The following is a 20,709-nucleotide window of genomic DNA, read 5'->3' as shown; positions in this document are numbered from 1 at the left end:
ACCCCGAGAGCACCAGCAGCTCATTTTGTGTGTCTGCTCTCTGGTTCTCCGTGCTAAAACACTGAAGGGAGGGAACAGTGGCTATGTTCAAATGGAGGAGGACCTATTAAGGTCTCTAACTTACCTCCATCACACACACCCCGCCCCCAACAGGGTTTCCTGTGTAGTTTTGGTTCCTGTCCTGGATCTCACTCTGTGGACCAGGCTGACCTCGAACTCACAGAGATCCACCTGCCTCCTGAGTGCTGGGATTAAAGGCGTGTGCCGCTGCCACCCGGCCAATTTTTTTTCTTTTTCTTTTTTTTTTTTTTTTGATGCTTTTTGAAAGGGTCAGTTTCATTTATCTGAGTAAGTTCATTTGTAAGGGAAAGCTGATTTCCTGCTGCGGCTTAAAAGTAATCCAGGACAGGCACCAAAATTACACAGGAAAACCCTGTCTCGAAAAACCAAAAAAAAAAAAAAAAAAGCATCAAAATAACTTTTTTTTTTTTTTTTTTTTTTTTTTGCTACCCTTGAACCATGTGATCATCTTGTCTTGGCTCCCAGGTACATGTGTATGTCTAGGTCCCGAAAACTTTCTCTGAATATGCATTTCCTATGTTCCTGTGGAGACCAACAACTGTTCCTTTTCTCACAGCCAGGCCAGCAGGAAGTTGGGGAGCAAATGATGGCAGCAGCTCCAGAGAACCAGGAGAAGTTGCTGCCCATTTCTGGCACCGTACAGTCTGCAGTTTCTGCCCTGCAGCTCATGCCTACTGCTCAACATCGGCGTGCACCCGCCTTTCACAGGCCCTCCCTGTGGACTGAACACTGCAGGGAGGAACTTGGTTGGAGGCTGCTACACAACCTGGAGGCAGATGACGGCAAAGCTCTTTGTTCAGAAAACACTGCCCTTTCTTTTTTAATGTGTCCACACACTTGAGGCAACCAGGCAAAAATCAATCAGGATGTAGGCTTTCTACATCGGCTGCACACAAAGATGACCAGAATGAGAGGAGATGGCTAAGACGGTCCCCTCTACTCAAGAGTGGGGACAAGAGGTCTATAGGCAGCGTTTCCAAACTGTGTTATGAGGAAGCAATCTGAGCCACCATGAGAACTGTCCATCAACTAGTCTTCATAAAGCCTGAGAGATCAGCCAGCATGACCTGCTGGTGGAGGCTAAGATGGAACCTCTTCAGAAGGCAATCGTGGCTCCAGAACCTCAGTAAAAGCACAGAGGTTGAGTTCTGTCACTTCCTCCCTGGAGCAGCACCAGGGTAGAGTCCTCCACTTTGCAGACAGTTCTTGTTCTCCATTGGGCTGTTCTAGAAGCAGCATGTGGTGCCCTCCACATGTCTGCTAACCCTCTGCTTTCCTAACTTCTGCAGCAGCACAGGCCCCACCAGAACAGCAATTACCAGTGCCTAACCTGAACTCATCAGCCCCTAGATCTACAAGCAATAGACTCCTGTCTTTAAAAATTGCCTGCTCTTGGGTGCTTTGTTAAAGTATAAGAAAACGGACTAAGACAACAGCTAGCTAAGCTTCCTGAGTGTTTCTGTGGGGGGCACTGTTGTAGGTAATTTACTCCTCCACCTTTTACCTGAGAATGTGCTCGCATGGGTTTTATCCCAACGTGATGATTAACTTTAAGTAGATTTAATGGTCAAACACTATTCTTGGAATGGGTCCATGAGGGTATTTATTTCTGGAGGAAATTTCGCAGCCTATGAATAGTTAAAGGGTGACATGGGGGAAGATATGCCCAAATATGGGTGACATCATATCATCAACCAGGCGCCCAGTGAGAACAAAACAAAACAAAACAGAAGGCAGAGGCAATGACGACTCATTTCTCTCTCCACTTCCTTCCTCCCTGGGTCAGGAGCAGCCTCTCCTCTTGCTCTGGATCATGAAAATCTATAGGTTCTCTAGTGTTTCCCCTGGGTCTTCCACTTGTGCCAGCGATAGCAGGCCTCAATGTCCACGTCACATGAAACAATGCCCTAATAAACCCCTCATAGACACTGTTACCCTCAGTCTATTGGTGCAGCTCTAGAGAACTCTGTTGTCCTAACATACCCCACTTCACAGACAAGGGAAACAAGGCTCAAAGGCCTAGTTAAAGCCATGTATCAAGGAAGCAACAAGACTCCACCCTGAACCTGATCCAAAGCCGAAGCTTGGAGAGAAGCCTGCAGCCTCCTAGGCTTTATGTACTGGAGCCCCATTTCCCACCTGGGGAGCACATTTCCTACTCCAGTGCTCACACAAAGGCAAGAGTTGGGTGAACAGGACTCACTGAGCTCGTAGGTCTGCGTGAGCATGTCCCGCTCAAAAACGATGTCCACAGGAGGCACACCCTTAGAGATGACCTCCTCGTCGTCATCATCGTCATGGTCGTCCTCCATCTTCCGCTTGAACTCCTTCAGTAGCTTAAGGCACCGAACCATGACATCAGTCCCTAGGAAGAGGGCACACATGAGCAGACAGCAGGCACAGGGCCTCATGGGAGAGCAGTAGATGACATCCTGAAAGGTCACAGACGACCTGGTGTCACAGCACGTTTCTTCCCTATGTGTGTGTGTGCAAAGTCTAAAACTACTAATCCTGGGGCTGGAGAGATGGCTTGGTGGTTAAGAACACTTGCTCTTACAGAGGGCCTGGGCTCCGTTTCTGACATCAAAAGCTCTTAACTGCCTGGATCTAGCTCCAGCTGCAAGGCATCCAATGATCTTCTAGTCTCCAGGGAATCTACACACTTGTGGCACATGCCCACACATACACATGATTAAAGTGAAAATTAACATAAACAAAATGAACATAAATTTAGAAAAACAAACAAACAAACAAAAATACCCACTACCCTTAGGGACAAGACTATTGTGTCTTGTTAACTTTAGAGCAGGAAGAAATATGTGTAAAAGGAGCAGAGAGGCGCCCTGACAGCCTCCCTGGAGGACATGGCCTATCCCTTTCAACAGTATTCCAGGACCCACATTTGGGATTTGCTGAAGAAATGAAGAACAATTTTTCTTTAAATTCAACAAGAGGCCCTTCTGGGACTCTGAGGGTGGGAACTTAGTTTACAAAAATAACTCAAAAAGAGGCCAAGGCAAACAGGACTAATGGGTCTGAGCTAGCACCCTGTATGATATTAGCCCCAGTGATAAGTACACACAAGGTGGGGTCCGGCTGCAACACAAGCCATGCTCTGGGCTCTGAGGGAAATTTGCATCCACATTCAGATAGCCTACTGCAACCTAGCATATCAGGGAAAACCCCACACTTATGCCCAACGAAAAGGACAACAAAGAAGGCAAACAATGAAGATGCCTGGAACAGACATGTGCCAACTCACTGATCCCAATGACTCCAGGAGTCATTTTATGCATATGGGAACTGAAGCATGGAAGGGTTGGGTCACCAGCCCAAGCTCCCACTGCCTTGTCAATGACAGGAGCAAGCTACTCTGTCAGATTTCTTCAAGTAAAAGGAAAGAGAGCCAAGGGTGAGCAGGGAAAATGTCATGTGAGTTCAGAGTGACACCCACCCTAGTGAATGAACTCTGGGAAATTTATCAATAAGCCCTAGCACAACTAGAGGAGGTGACAGCCTTAGGTGACTGCAAAGAGGCCTGACCTGAATCCGGAAGCTAGAGGGTGGTGGGGGATAACACCCTGAGAGGTAGGAAGCCTCCTCTGCCAGCTCTACTCTTTGACCAAGTGATATGTTCTCTCTGTGCCTCAGTTTCCTCAGCTGTAACACAAGAATAGCATTGGGGGAGCCAGACGGCTCAGTGGACAGAGGTGCTTGTATGCAGGCTTGATGATTTGAGCTCGAGCCTCAGATTTCCTGTCCAAGTGGTAAAACATGCCTATGGTGACAGAACATGGGAGGCTGTGGGAAGATGGAGTCCAGGGCCATTCTGGGCTTCAGCAGCAAGGCTTTTTCTCAAAGAAAAAAAACAGTCTTTCTAACAGATGCCTGCTCAGGAGACACTCACTACTGCTTCTCTCCTTACTAACACCCTTGAAGGACACAGCTGCTGAGGGCCAAACATCACACCCAGCTGGATTGCTGGGACCTTGATTTCAATCAGATTCCACAAACATTTATTCTGTACTGTGTCCAGAACAGACACAAACCAGACAGGTTTCCTCCACAATGAGTCTGGGCAAGGCAGCTGGAGGACACTGGGCTTGCCGTGACACAGCCCAGGCTGACAATCTGGTTCTGCCTACCACAGGGAAGCCCTTTTTCTCTCTGAGCCTCAAGTTTCTCAGCCCTCAAGCAGAGCTAATTCTAAGTGCATCTTGAATGGACTGAGCACTTTGTGCGGAAGGCTTGGAGATGAGTTAGGAGGTAGGGTGGAGCAGATGTCTATTCACTGCATGGGACAATGAAGGATGAAGGGGTGGTCTGATCTGGCCATGGAGGACAGACATTGAGGCAGTGAGGTAAAGAAGGGAAAGAAATGAAGACTGCACTGAACAGCAAGGCAGGCTGTAGAAGGGATGTCTGTATGCCAGGCAAGTGATGTTGTGTTTATTTTGTAAGCAAGATGTTTGGGGCTGTGGCGAATGTGGTCAGTGGCTTGATGGGAGGCCACAGGGAGTAGGATCTACAGACACTGGGGCCCTGGCACCTCTCCTCAGCACAGGCCCAGGCCCACACACTTCCCTTTCCTCACAAACCCTGCTCAGCCTCTCAACAGTGATGGCATAAGGGACTGAGGGACCAATCACTGCAGATTGTCACATGTTCTTTGCTCAAATCCCTGCACCAGCACCACCCCTCCTGATGACCTGAGCATAAGCCACGCTCCCCATTTTCTTGGCAATGCAATGAAGAAAAAGAATAAAGAGACTAGGAATACTACAGAAAAAGTAACTCAGAACAGTGCCTAGCATATTATCTGGATGCTCCTTCCCCTGCAAGGCTGACCCCCATATGAGACAATAGTAGTACTGCCTTATCTGGTTTCCTCTTTTAAAAGGCCAGGACAAGCCCAAGGACAGGCTCTTCTTACCGCCCTAGGAAACAAGAGTACTAGTAACAACACACATGGAGCTTAAAAAAGGTTTATAAATTATCACTGTTGTTAGGTTAGAATTTCAGAGTCATCATCAAATACCCAGTGCAAATATCACTGCCCCAAATATTTGGTCTGAATTGGCACCGGGCACAATTAGGTCCCCTCAGTCCTAAAGTATAGAGGAGTGTTGGGAAAGGCTGCTGGAATTGCGGTGCTGAAAACATCACCAGGAAGCCCCTGAGGGCCTGGTATAGTGATACTTTATTTGTACTAAAATGTGATTTGTATGTTAATAAATAAAGTTGCCTGGGGGTCAGAGCTATTAGAGCCATAGCAAAAGCTGGGCGGTGGTGGTGCACACCTTTAATCCCAGCACTTGGTAGGCAGAGCTAGGTAGATCTCTGTGTGTTCAAGGATACAGCCAGCATTGGAGACACACGCCTTTAATCTCAATACCAACCATAGAAGACCTGGAGGTCTGTACAGACAGGCAGTGACAAGGCAGTCATGTGGTTGGTTTTACAACCAATGAGAAGGCAGAACAGAAAGTCTATATAAAGACAAACAGACAGGAAGTAGGTCTCTTTCGGAGAGGTCTCTTGGCTGAAGAGGCTAGCTGCAGCAGACAGGTAAGGCTCTTAGCTCTGATCTCTTGGCTTTCTTCTTTGCATTGGTTCTGTGTTTCTTATTTAATAAGACGGTTGATTACATCTACAGCCTGGAGCCTGGCACTGCTCAGGAAGCTAACATGATTCACTTGAGGCATGTTCCAGCCATGTTCACAGCCCCTACCTGCTCTGTTACCAGGCTGGCCATCTGATATAGGCAGCTATGCTACCATGAAGTGTCCAGGCTCAATCTCCACCCCAAGCAATCAGCTAGCTATACCCTAGGAAGGGACACAGGCAAACCCCTCCTTCCACACAGGGCCAGCCATTGGTCCAGAAAGTGCTGTCTGCCACCATCAGTGTTGACACCAGCCCCTACATTCCTGCTGAGCCCTACATAGCTGCTACCTCTCGAGAAGGAACAAGGGGCCGCTCCAAGAGGCACTGCCCTTGCCCCTATACAAGTGACTCAAGTCTAGGTGTTTACACCCTGGTAAAGGTCAGCCCTCACCCAAGTTTTCCCTTTAATAGTTTCTGCCATATTAAAATGTCCCTGCTTCTTTTATGTACATTAATTATTGACAGTGTTACTTTTAATTCTTATAGCTGGTGTCTTTTAATCACTTTTATTTAAATAAAACTGCTTACTTTTAAACCGTTTTCATCATCTTCAAAACACAGCACTAGAGTTCTAGCTTTTAAAATATGTGACAGCTCTAACTCTTTGTTTTCATGTTTATGCTTACCTTTTATCCTGTTTTTCTGGTCTTTATTCTTTTCTATTCTTCTTGGCTTTGACTCTTTAGGCCTGTATATTTATTTTATTGCATTTTTGTATTTCTTTATATGGCTCATTTCTCTCCTAGGTTGTATACTTTAATCCCATTATAATTTTGTTAATATCCCCTTTCTTAATGGTCATGATTCACTTTGCTGTACCACGTTATATTTCTTGATTTAGGTTTTACTTATTTCAAATTTAACAGCTTGAATGAGATTTAATTTATATATTATATAATCTAACCCCTTCAGTGGGTACAAGTCACAGCCTATGTATTAAATACTAGCCAACTTTAGAAGTTTTTTTTTTTTTTTTTTTTTTTTTTCCTCCTTTTTCCAGAGCTGAGGACCGAACCCAGGGCCTTGTGCTTGCCAGGCAAGCACTCTACCACTGAGCTAAATCCCCAACCCCATAGAAGATTTTTAATCATCTCCACTCCTCTACCTGAGCTGTCCCCTAAGCATTCACAGTTCACTTCCAGATTGTCCCACTGGACTTTCCTACAGGTGGAGTCACATGAAATGCCACTGTGGCGGCCGCTCTTACTTCACCTGTCTTATTGAGAACCAACTGAGCCACCACACAGGGGCTTGAGTGCTGTTGACCAACTCACGACCTGCATGCCCTCTGTGCCATGTCTGCCACTGTCTGAGTTCTGTTGCTGTGCAGCAGGGTTTGAAAGTAGAAATGAGTTCTACTTTATCCCTTTCCCCAGGACTGTTCAGCTTTCTGGGTTCCTTGCACTTAGATACAGATTTTAGAAACAGACCCTCAACTCCCACAAGTCTGGAATCAGACATGGACTGTGTTGAATCAGATCAGTCAGGGGAGTCTTATAATGTTAGCTGGCTTGATCCATTTCTGTTTACATAGCCCTTAAATTTCAGCAGTGTTTTGTAGTTTTCACAGTAACTGATCTGCACATATTTTGTTAAATTTGTTCCAAGTTACTGCAAACAGAATTGCTTTCTCAGCTCAACTTTTAGATTCTCCACTTTAAGTATAGAAACCCAGGAGTGGGGATGCATATTGAGGTTAGTGTCTGCGGAACTGTTTATTTCTTAAGAGTCACAAGGACATCAGATCAGGAGGAGGACTCAACCTCAATCCCTGTCAGAAGTGGAAGTGAGCTGACTACCTTAGCCATCAGCCCAGATCATGCACAGGTGTTCTGCCAAGTGCTTCCAACTGCGATCCTGTTGGAAGGGATTGCCAAATTCACTTCTCCCTTTCCTTCATTTTCTCAGCACAATTTAATAAACACATGGTGGCTAGTAAATACTTGAGGAAAATAATTTTGTTAATCAGAGCAGTTCTGGGCAGCTGCTTTCATTACAAAGTTTATTTTGCTTTTGCCAAATAGATATGGCAAAGTGTGAGTATAAAATATGCCTAAATCCAAACTGTTTAAGGGGTTTAAAAACCAGTGGAAGTGATGCTTGATTAAATTAAATGTACAAACACGTACCAAGCACTCACTGGCTCCAAGCTGATTCGCCCAGGCACTAGGAACACAAAGCATGCAAAGGGTGTGGCCAGCTCCTCACAGAACTCAGGACCCAGCACAAGGTCGCTCAGACAAGCAATGAATGAACCAGGGCCATGAGACAGAGGGAAGGGCTGGCTGTGAGCCCAGGTTGCAAACAAACCCAAGCAGCAGAGATGGGAGATCACGTAGGTACAGAGGCTACCATGGCTAAGAACAACCTCTAGCAATCAAGATGGGCTTGGTGTGCACATGACACAGTCTAAATGTCCGACTGATCAGCCTGGGTGCCAACTCTTATCACTAACTGTATTCTGAGTCACATTGACCACTCTGGGAAGTCCTGTCCTCCCAGGACAGGCTTAAGGTGATACCCTGTGGACAGACACACCTGAAGGTGATGAGAGACCATACATACAGATTGTGCTATGTAGCAGCAGGCAGGTGTTACTGGTGAGTAGGGAGGCGGGCCCATCTGCCTGTCAATCACCATGAAGGAAATGTACTACTATTTGCTTTCCCTTTGCATATAAGCTGGAAGTCAGACTTCCCAGGTTTAAAAAAAAAATCCATGTTTTAAATTCCAGAAACCAACTCAGTGAAAACAAATGCTGCAGGCTAAACAAAATACACCTCTAGCCAGGCATGATGATACACGCCACAAACAGGAGGCAGAAGTAGATCTGGATGAGTTCTAGACCACCAGGGGCAAGAGTAAAACGGTCTCAAACAAAAAACTCCTCTAGATCTATCCTACCTGCCACGAAGCCGTGGCCCTACCCAGAGCCCAGCAATCCCTGTGAGCACCGCAGCACCTTAGAGGTAGCTCTAATCTAGCTGAGGGAAGCTGGGACAGAGACGTCAAGGGAAAATTTTAAGCATGACTGCCTGACTTCCAAAGCACATTTGGCCAGGTATGTTAACACATGCCTTTAATATTAGCACTGGGAGGCAGAGGCAGGCGGATCTCTGTGAATTCAAGGCCAGCCTGGTCTACAGAGTCAGTTCCAGGACAGCCCTGTCTTGAAAAACAACAAAAGCCCATTTGGATAGCTGTTAGTGTCAAGTGGTTACTTTGAATTTGCAGGAACCTCTGCCTGGAAGAAAGCTCTCGCCACAGTGGCCTACATGGCAACACAGAGTCTTCCTTCATGGTTCTTCACTGAAGAAAACATCAAATTATTTAACATTCTTCTTCCAACATCCCAGAATACTAAAATGTACCTCTGTCTATGTGGTGGCCTACACTTGCCAGATCTCATTAGGGTTCCACTTCACGAGTCCTGGCTTCCTAGACCCCATGTTTCCCTGTGTCTTGGTTTACTCTGTTACTTTCTAGTTCCCAGGACATGTAGAATGTGGATGCATGGAACTAGTTCCCTCCTCAGTCCTCATTCATGGCAAAACTAAAGAAAGGACTCTAGGCTAAATGACCAATTCCTTCAGAATATTAAAGAGCCATTTTGTGTGTGCGTGGGGGAGGGGTGCAGGCATAGGTGTGGAAAGGAGTACATGTGGAGGTCAGAGGACGAGGTTTTGGAGGTCAGTTCTTCCTTGTTTTTGAGGCAAAATCTGTGGTTATTTCTGAGGCTGCACTTTGTGCTGGGCTGCCCTGTGTGAGCTTCAAGCCAATTCTGTCTGCCTTCCATTTTACTGTGGGAGCGTTGGGCCTAGGATTACAGATGCCAGCCACCACATCTGTTTTTTTTTAATCAGAGTTTTGGGATCAACCTCAGATTATCAGATGTGATGGTTTTAATGAGAAATGTCCCCCATAGTCTCAGCCATTTGAGTACTGGTTCCCAGCTGGGAGTGCTGTTTGGAGGAAGGTTTCAGCCATGCAGCCTTGCTGGAGAAGTATGTCCTTGGGGGTAGGCTTTGAGAGTAAAAGGCCTTACCTACTTCTGTTTTGCCCTCTGCTTCATGCTCGTGGTTGAGATGTGAGCACTCAGCTCCCTATTCCTGCCACTGTACCTACTATTGCTGCCATCCTCCTGGCCATCACAGACTCTAACCCTCTGGAACCATAAGCCAAAATAAACTCTTCCTTCCTTCTATAAGTTGCCTTGATCATGGTGTTTTATCACAGTGGCAGAAAAGTAAGTAACACATCAGGGATGTAAGGTAAGTGCTTCTACCCACAGATCCATACTGCGAGCCCCTTTCTACAGAATTCTGACAGCTCTGATCCAATGCTGTCCTGCTTTAGTCCACTGGGAAACGTGGAATTTCCTGGAGAAGTCTTCACTATGCTAGAAACATGACAGTTCCTTTTGATCTAGAAGCCCATGTCCTTCAGATCTCAAAAGGTTCCATTTTTGACTTTCCCACACCCCAATCCTCTGCATGTTTCTCTGTGTCCTTCTGTTCTCTGTGCTATGGTTTGGAAAAATGTCCTCAAAGGCCCATTGTTAAGGGCCTGGCTGGCACTCTGTGCAGCTACAGAGTGATGGAACCGTTAAGAGGTGGGGTCTACTAGGAGGAGACTGAGCACCAGCAGCACAGCAGTACCCACTTTCAGGAGACATGGGACTCTCAGCCCCTTCTTCCCCGCTTTTAGTTTCAACTTGGCATTCTGTTTTCTTTGAGATCTTTCTCGGAACCTTTCTCTTACTCTCTCTCATTGCACTTAGCTGTCAACAACCCTTCCCTTCCATTCCCCCATCTCCACAGCTCCTTGTTCTGCTTCCATGAACACAGCACCTGTTTCTTTCTGAGGATTAAATTTTATTGTACTTTTCAAGGTTTCTGTTTCCCTGAATTCTATTAGGCTTCATTTTCCTCAACAATGTGCTTGCTTTAGGATGCTGCCTGGAGACCAGTGTTTCTGAAGGAGGAGGGAAGGGAAAAGCTACATCATCTGGACTCCAGTGAAGGGTGAGCTGTCAGACGTGTTGGAAACGTGACAAGCTGTTTTCCTTAGCTAGAAAACTCCAGCATTCAGTACGTAGAGGACTTTGCTCTTGAACTGGTCACTTTCTTCAGAACAGAAGACTCTAGTCCTGGGCCTAGGTTCTAAGTCTGTCTATCAGTGTTCTAGAGGCTGGATAGTTCTAATAGCTCATGTTCCCTTTTAGAACTAGGTACTAGAGGGCTGGAGCGCAGCTCGGTGGTACAGGGCTAACCTAGCACATACAAGCCCCATGTCCTATCTCCAGTCCCTTTGCTGTTTTCAGAGGCTATGGCTGGAGACCCTGAAGCCTGCCTAAACCAGCACAGATAAGCATTCCCGACCCACATCCCTTCCCTAGTTCTCACCTGCAGCATGTCACTGTGGAAGTGGTGAAAGTCTAGAAAACTATGGAAGAATGTTATCAAATGAGACGAACTAGCAACTGTTAGGAATCACATCTCTTGTTGACTACATTCTCCATTGCCAGCACTCCACCTTGTCCCAGGCCTGTTCTCATGCCCACGCATCTAGAAATCCTCCAGGCTCCTGACATATGGGACACAAGAGGGAAGTGAGGTGTGATGCTTCTCATGTAGACTGTCAGCCCGCCCAGTCTCAGCCCCATCCACGCTTGTCCTTTCAAAGTCACCTGGAATCTCTGATATTTCCAGTTCAGAGGTGTCAGCTCCTAGCTGCCACCTATCATGGGTACTTGGCTTTCCCAATCTGCTCTGCTTATTACTACATCTCCAGCAGTTTTGAGCACCAAGTGTTGCTGAGAACCCCTACATGTCTGCTGCCCTGCTCTTTGAACTTCCCAGTTTACTCCAGCTATGTCTCTACCATCACTTTGGAAGCACTTGGGCAGAATGCAGAGAAAAACATTTAACTTCCAACTGTCCTATCTTGCTGAAAGCTCCAACTTTCAGATTTTGCAAAGTTTTGGTTAAGTGAGAGATAAACAGCATGGGGCATGATTCAAAAATAAAGAAAAATAAAGGCCTTTAGACTGCTAAGATTTTATAGCCTACCTGTGCTTGGGAAAAGTTTCTTTTTATGAACTTTTATGTGCATGACTGTTTTGCCTACACGTGTGTCTGTGCACAGTATGCGTGCTCTCAGAGGCCAGAAGCCATCAGATTCCCTGATCTGAAGTTACATATGGTGAAAGCCCCAGTTGGGGTGCTGGGAATTGAACCCAGGTCCTCTGAAAGAGCAGCCGGAGCTCCTAATCACTGAGCCATCTCTCCAGCCTCTAGCTTAAGCTTCTTTACAGTCTACCATTGTCAAATATTGACTGCTTAAATTTTGTGTACGTGGGGGAGATGTCAATGTATGTGTGGGTATGCGTGCATAGAGGTCAGAAATCTGTATCAGGTCTAAGTCAGTTGTTCTCTACCTTAATTCTTTGAAACTGCATCTCTCATTGAACCTAGAGCTCTCCAGTTAGGTTAGCTAGTCAGCAAGCCTCATGGATCCACTTATCTATACCTCACACCCCTCATACTTGGATTATAGCAAACTTAGCTTTTACCTGGGTTCTGGAGGACCTGAACTCAGATTTTTTTTTTTTTTTTTAATGTGCATTGGTGTTTTGCTTACATGTATGTCTGTGTGAGCGTGTCAGATCTCCTGGAACTGGAGTTACAGACAGCTGTGAGCTGCCATGTGGGTGCTGGGAATTGAACCCAAGTCCTCTGGAAGAGCAGCCAGTGCTCTTAACCGCTGAGCCATCTCTCCAGCCCCCATGAACTCAGATTCTTATGCTTGTTTGGCAAACACTTTACCTACTGAGTCATCTCCCAACCCCACTTAGCACCTTTGAGCTTTCTTACATGTAAGATGCTGATGCTAAGACCCACCTTGCAGGGCCACAAAAGGATGTGCAGTGCAAAGCAGGCAGTCATGTGTGCTGCACACACAGCAGTGGTATCATAGTTAAATCTCTGTCACTTAGTAACCTTTTGCTGTGACAGTGTAACGGTTTCTCCGGCATTTGCGGCAAAAGCACAGCACAGTGACACAGTACATACTGCTTGATAATCAATGACCACGTTACTGGTTTACATAGCACTACTGTAATTTTAGAACACATTCTACTTGAAAAAAATGTTTATTTCAAGTAGGCAGTATGCCTGAATATCCAGCCAACCTTGAACACCTTGTCCTGACTGTCTTGATGACACCAAGAGGCCACACCAAGTGGCTGACCCTTGTCATCTATGTGTGAATTCACACCTGGAGCACATCCTCATGGTTGTGTGACATGACTGTTCTTCAAAACAGGGCTGGGGAAACAGCTCAATGGTAGAGCCTTTGCCCCAGCATGCACAATACTCTAGGTTCAGAGGTTCAGTCCCCAGTACCAAAAAAGGAACGAACGAAAGAACCAAGAAGGGCTTGGTGTAGGAGGGAAGGCGGGGAGGCAGCCTCCCAGAGGAGTCTGCGCAGGGCTGCTGGAGTTCAGTGAGCACTTGTCAGGTCCTTTTTAGATGAAAGGCACTCAGCAATAAAGAACTGAATAAAGAGTGTAACTTTCACACTCCAAGGCAGAGTGTCCCCGAAGATGGCAGCAGGGAAATACAGCCGGACACAGGCACTGTTCTTACCTTTCTTAGTCTTACAGGGACCACACTCAGGGTGAATCTCCTGCAAGGGAAGGGACACCACCTTGGCCAGCCCAGCATTCAACATGTACTGGTACAGACGCTTGAATGTCCTTTCACACAGCCCCTGCAAAACACAAGCCCACGGTACTGCTAAGCGAGGCCCTGGGAATCCCAGCATGGAGGAAACACACAGCTGTGTTCAGGATGGGAATTACCACTGACAGTAAGTGAAGAAATGCTGCAGGAACTAATGAGACTGCCACGCTGCATTCAGGGAGCTGAACAAGGTTTGGAGCACAGAGTAACTGCTGTGGAGACAAGAGGGGAAAGAGATGTACACGGAGACCCTGGAAGGGTAGACAGGGTGGGGTGAGACAGGTGGAAACAGAGATAAGAGGAGGATTTCCACCAGACACTTTCCATACTGTATTTTTTAAATCCAAGTGTGTGCATGAATTATTAACAAACACAGATAGCCCTCCCCAAGGCAGTGGAGCAAAAAAGAAAACAATTTTAAAGTTATCTAAGGAGCCAAAAAAAGAGATGGTTCAGCGGGTAAAGGTACTTGCTACCAAGCCCAAGAACTTGAGTTCCATCCCCAAGCCCCACATAGTAAATGAGAGAACTAACTCCGGCAAGGTACTATTTGACACAGCCTCTCAGGCACCAGCCAGGGAGAGGTGACCTAATACCTCTGTAGACAGCAGGGCATGTGGTCCCCAAGGAGCTGAAGGTCTACACTCCTTGGCAGACCCTTGCACAGCACAGCTGGAGGTCAGCCGCTGTCTGTCACATGGGTGCCACTTTTCTCTGATGGCTGCTGACAACAAAGTTTTAAAAAATCCATACTGTATAAAATGTCCTGCCCCTAGCCAATCAACTCCTGACCCTTGTCGCTACTTAGATGTATAATCCCTGGGCAAGCAAGGTATGAACTGGCTAAGATAAGGTGCTCATGACTCAGTGCTGCTCTGAATCTTGAGGACTGCTTCACACACTGGGGCAGAGAGAGCAAATGCCTATGGGTCTCACACATCTGCAGCCCACTCAAAGGAACCAGCACTTTCACTGCTGGCTACAGAACATATGGTTATCCAAGAAATCCAGATGAATCCCATCTGGCTCCTTCAAACCTGCTGGCTTGTAAGTGGTGCCTGTCATTAATCTAGCTGAGCCTGCCAGTGAGAAAGAGCCTTTGGAAACTCATCCATCAAACCCCAGCCCAGGAATAATGGTGCTGAGCTCTGGACCATCCAGAATGAAGGAAGATGATGTGGTCCTGCACTCAGGGGACCTTCACGTTCCGCCCAGCAGAAAGATCAGCAGGAGCCCTGCCAAGGACAGTACCCACTTTAGCTACAGGCTAATTTAGTTGGCTCTCCTTGGACTCTACTGCCAGCTGCAGGCTAGACAACTCCAGAGAACACAGAAAGCCTTCGTGTTCCATAAATCTCAGGCTCAGGTTCACAGAGTACCCCCCGTCACCCACATGGTTCCTCTTTCCTCCTCTGCCCTTGGCTCATGGAACACAGAGCAGCCCAGCACAAGTCCCTGACCCTACCTTCTCACCACCAGCCTGCTGTCACAGTCCAGTCCACCTGCATATTGGCCACTCAAATCAAAACCCGTGTTGCATCCTCAGACCTTATGTCAGTCCTCTTACATCCTAGCCAGGCCACTTACCACTGTGTCACCTTCAAAATACTTTTCAAATCCAAGGCCCAGTGACAGCCTTCTGGCCAGGATCCAGCCCGTGCCCTCCTTCTCTCAGGGGCTCATGCTCCCACTGTTTGCTTCTTCCTGGGTTTCTCCATGCGGCCACTGACACAGGCCCTTCCTGAGGTTGAAGCTTAGACTCTAGTCTAAGCCAGGCTGGCTCTCAAGACCCCCCTCATCGTCAGCCACCACCGTCCAATCCTTGCTGGCCTCTGAAAGCCATCTCTGTTGGGAGAAGTCTGCCCACTGTAAATTGCTATGAAGCTGTGCAAGCTGTCTAGGGCCACATCTCCCACTCTGCTTTCATCCACTAGCCCTCCCAATTACACAGCCCTATGAGAGTACCACCTGCCACCTTCACCCAATTCTGTGACTTTGGAGTTTGACCCAGCTCTGACTAAAAACACTCACTGAACCACGTGCTCAGAGATAACCATGTTCTGGTGCAGTGAGGCCACAGTGCTGACCCGAGCAAGATTAGCCTGCTTCCTGTCCCAAGGGAGGGGTACAGCAGTGTCCCAGTCCCTAGTGAATACACAGGGACGGAGAACGGAAAGGAACAAAGGAACAACCACTGGCTTTCTTCAGCCTGTAGCAATTTTCCTCACTTCTATTTAAGTCTCCTGAAAGGTTTTTGTTTTTTCAACCTTCCTTTGATTTCCTATTTTTTGATCAACTGATACAGAGAAATACATTCTGATCCCAAATGGCAGGGCATCTGGGATGGCAAAGGTATTGATTCTCCCAGTATCTGAGAGGTAACAGGAAGTAGAGGAACTTGGCAGGGCTGGTCATCTCCAGCTGGCTACCATCATGATCACCTATGGGGCAAGGTTTACCTAAGCTCTCAAACTCAAATTTCTATCTGAAATCTCAAGGTGAAAGAACAAAGAAGCCAGGCCACTTTGAGGCCCCTCTGAGGAGATGGGGATGCAGTGGATGTCATGATGGAAAGAGGCCCACTGCCTGGAAACGATGAAATCAAAGACTAGAAACAGCACAGGGCGACTCTTGTCTATTGTCCTGACGTATATAATCATAAGCACCACTGAGCCATCCCTTTGGGGACTAATTACTGCACCAAAAAACCCAGATTCTGACGGGCAGCTTCCAGCTCTGTGGTTTAACCTCCAGACAGTCTCTTCTCCATGCCTAATACTGGCTCTTGGCTACCGTTCCACTCAGAAGCATCCCCTGGCAGCCAGGCAGGCAGCAGCGCCACCATGAGCCTGCCTCTTCTCACACTCACCCCTTCACAGCTGCTACTCTGAGCCTAAGACACAACAGGTCAGCAATTGCTTTTTTCTTCCCGTTACTTCAGCATAAAACCACTGGGAGTAAAATTACAAGTTTCAAGATGAAAGAAAATCTAAATGTCAAAATTTACCATCCCACATGAACTCTGATGGTGGGTCTGAGAGCAAACCCCAGAGGAAATAAAGTAAGAATTTCATATAAAAACAGCATTTTCTCACTGTGCAAAAGAAAGGAAAAGGCCAGGGCTGGGGATATAGCTCAATGGTAAAATGCTTAGCCAGTTTTAATGTTCGATTCCTAGCACTGCAAAAATAAAAAAGAAAGGAAAAGGCCATTTGCTGAGCTCTGGGAGGGGTGGCAAGTCTTCAGTGCACCTTTCAAAGCTCCCCAGACAGTGCGTAGCTTGCAGCTGCCTACCCAGCCGCGCCTCATGGGCTTACCAGTTCCTCCCTCAGCTTTCCCAGAGTCTCAATCTGGTTGCTCCGTGTGCTCAGCATCATAGACAGCTTCTCCATGAGAATGTCATACTTGCTCCTCCTGTAAGAGACACCAGCAAGTCACCTGCTGGAGCCTAGCATTGCAGACCAGCTGATCTTTAGAGATGACAATTCATGTTATGGTGACAGTGTACAAACCAGACCCCAGGGCAGAAACATCATGCAAGGATTCTCTAAACCTCCTTAGCTTTGAATAACACTTTAAAAGTTAGGGGGCCTCTCAAGTTCTGTCTTAAGAGGAGTGGCGGTTATTTCATGATAAAGGCTTTTCCGAAATCCAAGCCCAAGACTAGAAGCATCTTTGTATATCTGCTGTGCTCCCTTCACTCCATCAAGCCTCTGTTTCCACTTCTGGCTCCCCTTCCCCCCACCCAGCGCGACTGACCCACTGCCCACCTCCCCTGTAACATGAAGCTGATGTGTCATGATACATGCTTCCAAGATAACAGCTTCTAAGGAAGCTGATGCTCATGCAGCCTATGTCTGAGAAGGTTGGGAGGAGAGTAAGGAGGAGCCATTCTGCCAGTTCAGCTAGCCAGAGGCAGCTTGGCTTGACTCCTTGTTGGGTCGTATGTTCCCTTTCTTTTCTGTATTCAGAAAGCCTCAGCCAAGTTTTCTAAATAAGCAGGACATACTGTCATCAGAACCAAACATAAAATATCTTTCTGAAAAGTTTAGCTTTTGGCCTTTAAGAATCTTAAAAGTACAATGCAATTAGTTACAACACGTAAGCAGCTGAATACTTTGTTTTCTACAAAGCGCACCTGTCCACATGAAAGCGGTTCAGGAGCAGGAGGATGGAGTGCTGCTGGGCTCCAGTAGGTAGTCGGATCACATGTGACTGCATTGTAATGAGCCCATTCTTGTTGAGAATTTTCCTGTGATAATGAAGCTTCCCAGCGTCGACCCTGCAGAAGAGAGAGTGTCATCCAGTTTGTTTTACTGGTAGCTTTACCCTCACAATGTAGTTTCTCACTCGCACACAAATACCAAACACACACACACTGTCTAGCCTGTGAGCTTAAGGGAAAAGTTACAAGAGGCAATGGCCTAGAATAAAAAGCCATGCCTTGGCGGAAGACATGGCAACAGGCCCTTGCATTTGGGGTGCATATAATGGCCTTGTAATTTCAAGTGGAGACACTAGGCCAGCTCTTACTTGAAAGCGGTGGTGTGAAGGTCTCGCTGCAGCTCCCCTTGCCACCTGGACCGGCCTAAGCGCTCCAAAATGCAGTAGGAGAAATCAGGAAGCTTCAGGTCAGGATCCCCCTCCAGACCTATTAAGGCCCGGTAGCGCATGTCCTGGGAGGCCACAATAATGAGCTTCTTACCCCACCTGCAAGTTACAACCACATGCAGAATCAGTACAACTGTAAGGAAACCAGAGCACAAGAAAGCAGGGCCTTTTGTTGTTTCTGCTTATTCTGAGACACTCACAGCACCCCAGGTCCACGTCACAAGTTCGAGTCTGAACTTCTGTAAGCTGGACAGATCGGCTGCCAAGATACATCCACATTCCTCACCACCACAGCACCCTGACTGAAGATCCACAAGGGCCTCCTTCTTGACACAGCCCCAAAGTTACTGCCTGGCTGTGGTTCTCATGGACCTTTAGATAATTCCTGATCTCATCCTTAACATCACAGTTCAGCTATCAACTCCTTAGGCTTCCAGAAGATGCTAACCCCACCCTAACCATGCCCAGATTCTTCCGAGTACTCAGTACTCCTGTAACAGCCTCTGTAACACTGTCTCCTGTATTTAGTACTGTCATTGCAGGCAGGCTGTGAGCCGTTCACCTGGTGTGAACCCAGCGACAGGGGCAAACTAGAACACAAGTTGGTACCAGGAACAGGGTGTTGCTGTGATGGAACTGACCATGTGGCTTCTGTGTCCTGGACTCTTTTTGAGAGAGAAAGGTGGAGGATTTGGACCTTTGGGCAGAAAAGCCACTGAGCACTCTGAGTTAAATGGGCTGTTGTGGGAACCTGGAAGACAATGTTAACAGCAATTCAGACAATAGAGGCCTGGCTTGTGAAATTTCAGAGGGAAGCAAAGACTATCAGGACCATTCATGTAATATTTTGGATTAGGAATTCATGGAAGTAAAACCTTGGATTTATTGGGACAAGAGATGCTGGCTAAATGGGGCTGAGAAATCAGCTGTGATTTATAAGTAAAAGAAAAAAAATCACTTAGGCAAAATCTTTTGGGGAATTTTCTTCAGAGCAAATACATAGAAGTGGTCCAGAGGGGTCCAAGGCTGCATCCCAAGCTGGAAGCTGAACTTCAGTGTGTAAACATCCCACATCGTACTGGTTTTGAAGGCATGAAGGGGTCATGGAGAACATTGAGGCTTTGCACTGTGTGGCAGGGTCAGTCTCCTTAAATAGAGGCCCAGAGAGGCCACTGGTGAAGTTGTAGCCTCAGCTGCATTGGAAAGCCCAGGACTCAGAGGTCACGGTCCTAAGTTGGCCCTACATGACACGGTTGGAATCTCTGAAAGGAAGACCATTGGTGATGGTGCAGTCTTAATGCAACGGATACCCCACCATACTGGAGAAGCAAGGACTATGAGACAACCACCAATGACAGTGGCAGGTGTGGAGTGTGCCTGGTCTGAATCTAGAAGTCACATGTGCTGCAGGGAGAGCTGAACTGCCCTAGGCCTTTGGAGCCCAGAAGATCATGAGCAACAGACACTGAGCTTTGTACACTGTTACATTTTGCTTTTGCTTTTCTTCTCTTTTGAAATAAGAAAGGATGTAACTTACTTTGGATTTTACAGAATCACAGTTAAGAGACTCTGAATTTTTAAAAGAGAACTTGGACTGCTAATCACTGGGATTTTTTTTTTTTTTTTGGTTTTTCAAGACACGGTTTCTCCGTGTAGTTTTGGTGCCTGTCCTGGATCTCGCTCTGTAGACCAGGCTGGCCTCAAACTCACAGAGATCTGCCTGGCTCTGCCTCCCGAGTACACGCCTGGCTGGATTTTTTTTTTTAAACTTTCTATTTATTTATTCTTTGTGTCTTTCACATCATGTCTCTTGATCCCACCCATCCCCCCCACCAGAATAAAACAAAGTAAAATTTAAGAGAAAAAAGGAAATAAAAAAAGAGAAAGGGAAAAATCTCATCATAGAAGCTGCAGTGGGACAGTGAGTCACACAGCAAACCCCTTTATCCATACGTTTTTACATGCAGGTGTTCATCGCAAAGTATCATTGGTCTGATTCGAGGATCTTGGTTTCTGCTACATCATCAAAGCTGAGCCCTCCCTGGGACTTTTCCAGGACATCCTGTTGCCCCCGTGTGTTGTTGAGATTCTGCAGCCCTGGGTCTACAGGGCTGACCCCGTCCCTACTCCCCATGCTCCAGCAGATGACAGATGAGGTGATGTTGGGGTGGGTCAACATATTATCCTGGTTTGGGGCCTGGGTAGTTGCAGAATTGGCCAGCCAGCCAGCTCTCCCCTGTCTTTACCATCAGGGTGAACTCTCCAGCATTGCCCTGGCTAGTTCACCCTTACAGTGACAAGCAAGGGGCAGGGCTAGTTCTCTGCTTTCACATCCTCAGGGTCAGCTCTCCCCTACCTACACCTTCAGGGCCAGCTCTACTGTGGTGTAGGGGCCACTCTCCTGAGTGTTGCAGCTGATGAGGGGCAAGGCCAGCTCTTCCACCTGCCTCAGGCATTGAATCATTGGAATTTTTAAAGGACATTAGGACTTTTAAAATTTGGACTATATATTATATTGTGATATTAACATGAGATCGTGGGATAAACAAGAAAGATCATGACTTAATAGTGATATGGTTATGTGTCAAGTTGAAAGGGGGTCAAC

General features: G+C 46.9%; 1 protein-coding gene across 1 annotated transcript in view; it reads right to left on the bottom strand.

The window, feature by feature from the left end:
- Gtf3c1 (general transcription factor IIIC subunit 1) overlaps positions 1–19,178 on the bottom strand; it is a 58,655-nt gene extending 39,477 nt beyond the window's left edge. The window contains 6 exon segments of the mRNA XM_059258392.1: positions 2,285–2,446; positions 13,398–13,521; positions 16,811–16,907; positions 17,632–17,775; positions 18,027–18,203; positions 19,063–19,178. Coding sequence (XP_059114375.1) covers positions 2,285–2,446; positions 13,398–13,521; positions 16,811–16,907; positions 17,632–17,775; positions 18,027–18,203; positions 19,063–19,178 — 820 coding nt within the window.
- Between the last annotated feature and the right edge of the window lie 1,531 nt (positions 19,179–20,709).

The sequence above is a fragment of the Peromyscus eremicus genome, chromosome 1 (assembly GCF_949786415.1).
Source record: "Peromyscus eremicus chromosome 1, PerEre_H2_v1, whole genome shotgun sequence".
Classification (NCBI taxonomy): Eukaryota; Metazoa; Chordata; class Mammalia; order Rodentia; family Cricetidae; genus Peromyscus; species Peromyscus eremicus.
This window is presented reverse-complemented; position numbering and strand designations above follow the sequence as displayed.